Below are 9,693 nucleotides of genomic sequence, written 5' to 3'. Positions count from 1 at the left end.
GATCTAATAGTCTAGCGATGTAAAAACAAAACAAAAAACAACCAAACAGAAGAAAGTAAGGTCTAGACTTACAATGTCATGTGACAAATAGCTAGATTCGTGTGATAAAAACAACATTAACAGTTATGTTTCATAGTTTTAAATCTATGAGATACATTAATAAAATGTAATCACATGATTTTCACACTAATTTACCTGAAAATACCAGTTAGCTTGGTAGATTTTATGTGAATATGTTTCCTATATAGTCCTGAATTTATCCAGTGCATTTATCTATATATCAGGTTATCTTAAAGTTTAAAATCTGTTTTATTGTCTAAAGTCTTTCCTGTATGTTAGCATATCGTAAAATCTTACAGTTCAACTTTCTGATATTTTAGGAAATAAGGAAACACACACAAAATAAGTTTATATAAAGTAACAATATTATTATTTCAAAATCCTATAGAGAAAAATACTTACACAGTTGAGACTAACTAACCTTGATGTTCAGGGAGCCTAAGGCATTTCCTCCTCTCTATAAAATGTGGTTTCTAATAGAAGACTTGATTTCTAATGAAAATTCCACCCCATTAGGCATTGGACTACAATTTAGGGAGAAAATGTAATGAACACATCACATGTATATGTTCTTTTGCCATTAATCAATAATGATTTACTATTCAGTCCAATCAAACATACTATAATGTCTTAAGGGGGAAAATTGACCAAAAATGAACAAACTAGGTTCAGGAATTAGGTTTCTACCAAAATTTTAAGGTACTATGAGTCCGGGTGTGGTACTGTAGGATAAGTACTAGACAACTAACCACAGGTTGGCAGTTCAAACCAGCCAGCCAATCCTTGGAAACCCTTGCTGTGACCCGACTCAATGGCACTTAACAACAACATGCCATTTTAGTTTTTAAACGTAACTAGCACTGGACTGCTAACTACAAGCTCAGAGATTCAAACCCATCAATCACTCTTTGGAAACCCTATATGAGGTCACTGAGTTGGAGCCATCTCCATGACATTTAACAACAATCTAAAAACTATACTAATAATTATATTTCATAGTTTTTAAGTCTATGTGCTATATTAGTAAAATGTTAATAGCATGATTTTCATACTAGTTTACCTGAAAATATCCAATAGCTTACTAGATTTTATCCTGCCCCATATTTTAGGTGGAAGAGTAAATTGTAAAAAAACTTCCGTTCAGACTATGAACTATTCCCTTTATAGTTTCGAGCATCCTGGCTGCTTTAGAAGAGTAACTGAAGGAATGAGTTGCTTAATAAATATTTGCTAAAAGTAAATAAGAGTTGGCCACATTGTTTATCTTTCAACTGCTCATAACTTCAGTGATCTAGGACTGGGACTGCTATCGAATAACACTGGTGTTATTGAACATAAGTAAGGGAGTGCCAAGCTCTATATTTCCTCTTCAAAAATTAAGCCACAGAAAGAGTACCGGAAATGCACACACAGCCAAAAGTCATGCCACCAAATAGTTAAAAATGTTAAGACCTATTTATTTTTATTTTTAAATACCATACTTCAAACAATACTAATAACAACCCCCTAGAAATACATGAGTGCTTCAAAAAGGTCACAGAAAAATAGAAAAAGTTCATAGAAAAAAAGATAATGTAATTTTTTCACCAAGTTTTTGAAGCCTCATCATATGTGTATGGGAAAGCATATATGAGCACAAGCATGTGCGCATCTCAGTGTTATCTGTGGGCATTTGTGTAGACATGTCTGTGTGTGCTACATATATATCTGGATGTTTATCATAAAGCACGTAGAGGCCACAGTGACAGAGATTTCCTAGACATAGCCAAACAGTTCATGGGATTGGTTTACTGGGTTAAAGACTCAGGGCCATAGTCTCCTGGGATAACTTAGTCAATTATTATAACAGTTCATAAAGATAATGTTCTACACCCTAGTTTGGTGAGATTATTCTGAGGCCTTAAAAGCTATGAGTAGCCAAAGATACAACTATTGGTTTCCACCCATCAGGAGCAGAAGAGAACAAAAGAAACCAAAGATGAAAGTACAGGACTACTAGCCCACATGAACTGCGCCTTCTTGTAACCTGAGATCAGAAGAGGTACATGGTGTTGGGCTGCTAACAACAGTTCTGGCCAGAAACACTATAGAAGGTCCTGTATAGAATGGTTTTAAAATGTCGTACAAAATTCAAGTTTTTAAAATAAGCCACACTTACTGGACAAGAGGCAAGAGAAATTCTAAGATATTCTTTGAACTTAGCACTTATGCTACTCCTGCAGGTCACCTTTCAGCCAAATAATAGATTGGTTTATAAAATAAACAGTACCACTGTGAATAACGTAGTCCACTAAACAATCAATTATATATAAGACCAAACTGTTAACATTTACCCCAAAGCAAAGATGACAAGGCAAGGAGGGGAAGAGAAATTCATCAGCTAATGGAAATAATGGGAATGCTAACACATTGTGAAAATTGTAACCAGTATAACAGAACAGTATGTAGAAAACTGTTAAATGGGACCTTAATTTGCCAAGTAAAAGTTCTCCGAAAACAAAAAACAAAACCCCTATGGATCTTAAACTATAAACATTCCATGAAGTCTTATTTAAACCAAACAATTGCGTAGCTTAATTAGTAAAGATGTCTCAAGCATTATGCTGTTTTTAAGAATGTTCTATATGGAAACCAGGAGTCCTGGTGTGGCGCTGTGGGTTAATATGTCAGACTGCAAAGCCATTTGAACTGCAAGGTCAGGGTTCAAGCTCACCAGCCGCTCCTCGAAAACCCTATACAGGGTCGCTATGGATCGGAACTGACGCGACAGCGCTTCATAACAACATATGGAAAGGAACCCTGGTAGTGCAGTGGTTAAACACATTATCAGTTGATAATGAAAAGGTTAGAACCTACCAGCCACTTCGCTGGGAGAAAAATGTGGCCGTCTGGGTCTCTGTAAAAGCCTGTGAGGCATTTCAAGTCTGTCCTATAGGGAACACTGTGAATTCGAATCGACTCCATGAGTGGATTGGGTATCCAATTGACAGCAGAAATTAGGCAGTTACATAGGAAGCTTGTTGTTGTTAAGTGCCGTCCACTCTGTTCCAACCCATAGCGACCCTGAACAGGGTTTCCAAGGCTGTAAATCTTTAAGGGAGCAGAAAGCCTTATCTTTCTCCCGCGGAGCAGCTGGTAGTTTCCAACTGCTGAGTTTGCGGTTCGCAGCCCAAATTCGTGACCACTACGCTACCAGATTGTTGTTGTTCTGACTCACAGCGACCCTGTATAGGGTTTCCAAGGAGTAGCTGGTGGGTTTGAACTGCCAACCTTGTGACTGCTCCTACAGGGCCAAACCAGAAGTCCCATTAAGAAGCTTTGTTGTTAAGTGCCATTGAGTTGGTTCCTGTTCTGACTCCTAGCAACCTTGTATACAGTTTCCAAGGAGCAGCTGGTTAATTTGAACTGCCAATCTTGAGATTAGTGGAGGAAGAACTTGGAAAAGGAGCGTGAGAATGGTTGCAAAATTAAAAGAATATAATCAATGGAGTCATGGTGTGCCCCTGCAAAATAAGCAAATCGACTTGATCTGCAAGGTGGGCGATTCAAACTCACCAGACGCTCCTTGGAAACTCTATACACCATGGCTATGAGTCAGAACCGACTCAGTGACACTTAACAACAACAAAGAACAATCCATGAATTATAGATTTAGAAATCATTGAATTGGTATATGTTCTGTTGTGTATGAAATTAAAAAAAAAAATCAAACTAACTGTCAACTCATAGCAACCCTGTTTCTAGTTTCTGAGGCTATAACTCTTTACCCCATAAAAAGCCTAATTTTTCACCAATGGAGTAGTCAGTGAATTTGAAAAGCACATCTTGGGGGTAGCAGTCCACTGCTTATCCTACAGTTTCATAAAGTTTAGGAAAAATGATGAAATTCTTCCACAAACTTTTTGAAGCCCCTTGCTTATTTTCAACAGCAAAATTAATAATTAAAAACAAAATTAGAATTATTAAAATTCTACCACACGTTTTAAGAAGTTTCTCGGACATTTTTTAAATTAAGGACTTGGGATCCTCATTTGAAAACGAAACAGAACAACAAAAGAACCCTTTAAAACCATGTAACAGGCTCACAGAATCATTAATCCTTTTGAGAAACTTGAACCTAATACATCTATTTTTTTCTTTCATTTCATGTGTAAACATAACAACTCCCAAATCGCATAGAGCTCAAAATAAGTGGAGAAAAGAACCAGATTTAATAGTCATGTAATTCAAATAAATGTATTTTTCTCCCCAATGTACCAGAAATTAGTAAAGTCATAGTACAAAACTTGGTGGTGGTGGTGGTTATGTGCTGTGGAGCCAGTTCCAACTCATGGCGACCCTACACAGGGTTTCCAAGGCTGTAAATCTTTACGGTAGCAGAAAGCCTCATCTTTCTCCTGTGGAACAGCTGGTAGTTTCGAACTGCCGACCTTAAGGTTCACAGCCCAGTTCGTAAGATTCATGACTAGTTAGCATTAAAATCTTTGAAAAATGTCTCTCCAATCATAGCTACCATTCTTCCAAAAATGTATTTCAGCAGCGAACTCAAGCTCAGGTGTGTCTGTAACAATCTTGTCTAAACAACCAACTTTAAAAATTCCAAAGCAGCTGTTTTTATTCTGCAACACCAAGACACACCCACACCACGTATACAAGTAGTTTTTTTGTTTGTTTTTTTCAACTAAATCTGCTAACACATCTCAAAATTAATAGCTTCCTATGGTCCCAAGGAGCTCAGGTAGCTTAGTGGTTACGAATCCAGTTGCTAACTTCAAGGTCAGCAGTTCGAAACTACCAGCCGTTCGTGGGAGAAAGATGAGGCTTTCTGCCTCGGAAACCCTGTACAGGGTCACCATGAGTTGGAACTGACTCCACAGTATTTAACAACAACATGGCCCTAAGGGATTTCTGGTGTGGCCCTGTGGGTTAATGCACTAGACTGCAAAGCTGTTTGAACTACATCAGCAGTTCAAGCTCCACGGAAACCATATACAGGGGCATTATAGGTCGGAACCAACTTGATGGCACTTAACAACATGGTCCCAAGAGACCTGACTTGATAAAAGCATTGCTTTTAGTTACTCTTTAAAGTACTAAATCTATGCTAAAAGTGAAACACAAAACTGACATTTAATTAGACATTGTGCTGGTTAACCCCATTAATTGTGCTTTCCTGTTCATTACCCAATAGGTGCATCTATAATTTTAGATAGGCATTATAATTAGAAATAATGAGAGCAATTTCTTGAGTTACCCCACCTTTAAATTTTATTTCATTATTAGACTTATCATTTTGAAATTACTGATTACCAGGCAAGAGAAAGATGATGCTTCTGTAAAGATTTACAACCTCCGAAGCCCTATACAGGGTGGCTATGAGTTGAAACTGACTGTATAACACACAACCGCCACCAATGATTATTGGTGTGGTGCTATAGGATAAGCACTGGACTACTAACTGCAGAGTCCTGGTGTGGCGCTGTGGGTTAATGCGCTTGACTACAAGGTTGGTGGTTCAAGCTCACCAGCTGCTCCTCAGAAACCCTATACTGGCTCGCGATGCATTGGAACAGAGTCGACAGCACTCAACAACTAACTGCATCACTGCAAGGTCGGCGGTTCAAACCCACCAGCTGATGCCTAGAAACCGTATGTTATTAAGTGCCATCAAGTCAGTTCTGACACAGAATATAGGGTTTCCATCCAACAGCTGGTGGGTTAGAACTGCCAACCTTGTGATTCACAGTTCAGTGCTGATCCTAGAGTATACACTGTTCATGAGTGACTTTGGAAAATCTTAATTCTGGGCCATCTTTGTTGTTTGGTGTAGTCAGGTGGGTTCCCAACCCCATGTATTATGTAAGAAAAAAAAAGTGCATGCAAGAAAGGTTCCTACATTTTAAAATCACTTAACGGCACTTAAAAGTAAAATTACGCATTTTATTCATTCATTTCATCAGCTGAGAATTTCTCGATTGTACAAACAGCATTGTACAAAAATCACAAAACGTTACAAAATAAAAAAGTACAAACTGCATTATTTAATAAATATGACTAAAGTAGTTAAAAGTGGAAATGAGATAGATTTCAGGTTGGTAACATCGTTTGACCCGGCAAACCATACAAGCTCTGTTACAGACATTTCAACATAATACATGGCAATCCTATTTTGCCTTCTGAGAAGATTAAGACAGTATTCTCCTGTTACATAAAAGAACTGCCAGTCAGAGGCATTTATGCTGTTAGTTTTTGAATACCTTGGATGACTCCAAGTAATTATATATAGCAGGAGGCTCTTACCTTGCCACAAGTTTCATACCATGTTAGAATCCTTGTTAATAACAAAATGACAAATATAAATAAAAACATGATAGCACCAGACAATCTACTCCAAACATGGAGCAAAACCAAACTAATCCCCTGGCCGAGACAGAGACCCTAGAGAACGGTTCTAGGGGAAAAGTACACATGAAAAAAGCCCACACGGGAAAATGCCTACTGTGATAAACGCACACAGGAACAACTGACAACCCTGTGGCGTTGGAGGATAAGTAAGCACTGGACTGCTAACCACAAGGCTGGCGGTTCAAACCCATCAGCCATTCCTCAGAAATGCTATATAGGATTGCTATGAATTGGAACCAACTCCATGGTACTTAAACTACAACCCTAATTAGTTAGGGGTGCTTTCTGTGTGGGCTTTTCCTGTGCGATTTCTTTTGTACTGATTCCCCTATAGAACAGAGGAGAAGTGCCCATAGTGTTTCCAAGGCTGCAAATCTTTATGAAAGCAGACTGCCACATCATTCTTCCTCAGGACAACCGGACGGTTTGAACTGTTCCATTAGCGGTGGAGCAATCAACCACTGCGTCACCAGGGCCCCATAAACATCGACCAGAATACAGAATAATCACTCTGCCTTCTGCAAAATCTGACTTTCACTCAGATAAGAGCTGGTACTATCCCTTAAAAAAATAATAATAATTCTCCCACAACCTTCCCTTATGTGTTTCTCATTAAAGGATTGACCATTTCTACAAAAATAATGATTTCCAAAACAACAAATCTGTTTCTGTTTAATCAAAATGGAAATGGAATGGGTCAATAATCTAGCAACACGAATGCATCAATCTCCATTTGAAATAATTGTCTAAAAATTGTAAAATCAAAGTTAAACAACATAAAATAACTATTAAATCACAAAACTGTTCAAAATAATAAACTTCATATAAAGCACTTCTCTGGAATTATGCCTGAAAGCCATTTTGTCAAAATGGAACACGTCCTAAGTGAAGGGACACCAATTTTTAGAAATGTGCAAAAATACATTTTTTATAGAAAATAGATTGCCGGAATGAACAAATTTACAGTGAGAAATTAGCTTGCAAATCAAGTAGTGCTAACTTTATACAGCAAATTATAAATAGCAGTAGGATTACCCAAAGCTCTCAAAAAACATCATTTAGGTGCCCAGCAACCTTCTGCTCTGGGGAGAAAACATTCAAAAGAAAAGATTAAGGCATTACATCTACAGAATCCTAGGAAGTTTAAAGGTGCTATTACCCTGATTTGAGTTCGTGTAATTCTCCAAACACAAGTTATTTATGCAGTTTTCCCAGGGTGTTGGTTTTCAGACATTTCAAGAGCATGCGTTTTGTTCAATATACATTTTGGATAGTGATATTGCCATGGATTTGGCAAGCTCTTCATCACGCTTTCTTTGCACTTGAGTTTGTTTGCACCAGTTGTCGTACTCCGGGTTCGGGTAGTTGTGATCAAACACCGCATCGTAGTGTCCATTACTAAGCCAACTGAGCCAAATGCTAGGCCTCAGGGAATCCTCAGGGCCCAGATAGTGGATCATGGTCGACACGGTGGGGCTCTCAAACCTCCCTCCAGTAGTTAAGTGGATGTTCACATTCAGCATCTGCCCCATCGCCAGCAATTCCGGGTATCCGGCCCACGCCCCGTCCTGAGCAGCAGCGATGATAAACTCCCCCACATCACCCTCTATCAGTGGGCTGAAGTGGTCGAGGTGGTCGGCGATGTAGTGCACCGTCTGCTCCCGCAGCTCTCGGTGCAGACTCTGGTCTCCGTACACCGTCTTGCTGATGGCTCGGTAGAGGCAATTGCCGTCGGGAATGATGTGGAATCGGTACTTATTCCTCTGGCGCAGGTACTTGTCCTGCTTCTCCACCTCCGCCAGGTACAGGGCCAGTTTCTCGTCTCTGGGATCCGACCTAGAGACGACCCCCGCCTCCGCCGCGCAGCTCGGGGCCACCTCGCCGCTCCTGGATGGGGGCTCCTCGGCCTCGGCCTGCCGCGCCTCGTCCACGGCGGCCAGCTCTCCACGCCGCTCCCAGCCCCGCGGGCTCCTCTCCACCGGCGAATCCTCGCTCCACGAGCCCGGGCTGGGCTCAGGGCTTGCGGGGGCCGGCCCGGGGCCTCGGAGCTTGGCGGTGGCCAGGGCCTGACGGTGCTCGCTCAGTCGGAAGTTCCTCTCCGGCCCGCCCCGGGCCGCGTCCAGGCCCGCAGGCTCGGGACCGTCGGGCCTCAGCAACTCCTCCAAGAGCCAGGCGGAGGAACCCCGCCGCGGCGGCACAGGCGCCCCGGTTGAAGGCGCCAGCAGGAGGCAGCGGCTGCGCGGGGCGGCGGCGGGCGCCGGGGAACCGGGCTCGGGTCCGCGGAGGAGCAGGCGCTCAGCGCCGAGGGCCCGTACAGTGATCTGCGCAGTGGACGTGTAGTGCGGCGGCAGCGGTGGCTTGCAGGACCCGCCGGCCGGGCTGGAGGCGGCAGCTGAGACGGGGGCGGAGGCCCCGGACACCATCTCGAAGCAGGAGGAGAAGGCGGGCATCTTGGCGGCAACAGCGGCTTCCCTAGTCTCGGCGGCCGCGGTGGGCTGGCACTCACCAGTCTCGGGCTCCGACGAACCGCTGGCGGGTCCCGGGGACTGTAAGGAAACCTTGAAAGGGGCGGCAGTTGTGGCGGGCGCAGCGGGGGCAGAGGCCGTGGGACCCGGCGCCCCAGCTGGGTAATGGGTGCAGACGCTGCTGTAGAGCTGCATGTCCCTACTCGCCGCTCGAGCCCCCTTATAGGCGCGGCGAACCCTGGTACGGGGGACACACCCTCCGGGCTCGGGGGAGGGGGCCGGCCAAAGCCGGCCGAGAACGATGACCCAGTGCCCTTAGAATAGGAATGACCGAAGGGCCACCTGAAGCCTCCTCTTCAGCGTCAAGAACTGCAAATAGCGCCCAGGTCCCCGCCAAATTCCTGCTGCGCCACAGAGAGTGGTGGGGGTGGGGAGGAGACGGACGCTCGACCCTGGCCAGCGCACTCGACCCGCAGAACCGGACCGCCGTGCCCGCTCCGCTTGCTCCGACCTGCGGCGAGCGCTGGGGACTGTCGGAGGAAGCCGCCCGCCCAGCTGGAGCGAGTCCCGCTGGCGAGAAACAGTGCAGGGAGAGCGGAGGAGGACGGGGGGCGGGGCCGTGGCTTGTTTACCTCGGGCAGCGCGGCCTAGTCACGTGGGCTCACTGGAATGTGAGGCTCGTCACTGCGCCCCATTCACTTGAGCGCTTGGCCCGCCCGCCGCTCGGTGTACGTCACGGGCGTGGCCCGCTGAGCTTGCGGCG

The 9,693-nt window shown here is 43.8% G+C and overlaps 1 protein-coding gene across 1 annotated transcript; it reads right to left on the bottom strand.

Annotated features, from left to right (window-relative positions):
* Positions 1 to 7,700: 7,700 nt before the first annotated feature.
* Positions 7,701 to 9,125, bottom strand: OTUD1 (OTU domain containing 1). Its single transcript, XM_006869903.1, has one exon. The coding sequence runs from the start codon at positions 9,123 to 9,125 to the stop codon at positions 7,701 to 7,703; it is 1,425 nt and encodes a 474-aa protein (XP_006869965.1).
* Between the last annotated feature and the right edge of the window lie 568 nt (positions 9,126 to 9,693).

The sequence above is a fragment of the Chrysochloris asiatica genome, unplaced genomic scaffold (assembly GCF_000296735.1).
Source record: "Chrysochloris asiatica unplaced genomic scaffold, ChrAsi1.0 scaffold00137, whole genome shotgun sequence".
Lineage (NCBI taxonomy): Eukaryota > Metazoa > Chordata > Mammalia > Afrosoricida > Chrysochloridae > Chrysochloris > Chrysochloris asiatica.
The sequence above is the reverse complement of the archived record's forward strand: the minus strand, read 5'-3'. Positions and strand labels throughout refer to the sequence as shown.

What these genes read in the sequence shown, in the direction of transcription:
- OTUD1 (XM_006869903.1), bottom strand. Translation starts at nt 9,125, where the DNA reads ATGCAGCTCTACAGCAGCGTCTGCACCCATTACCCAGCTGGGGCGCCG.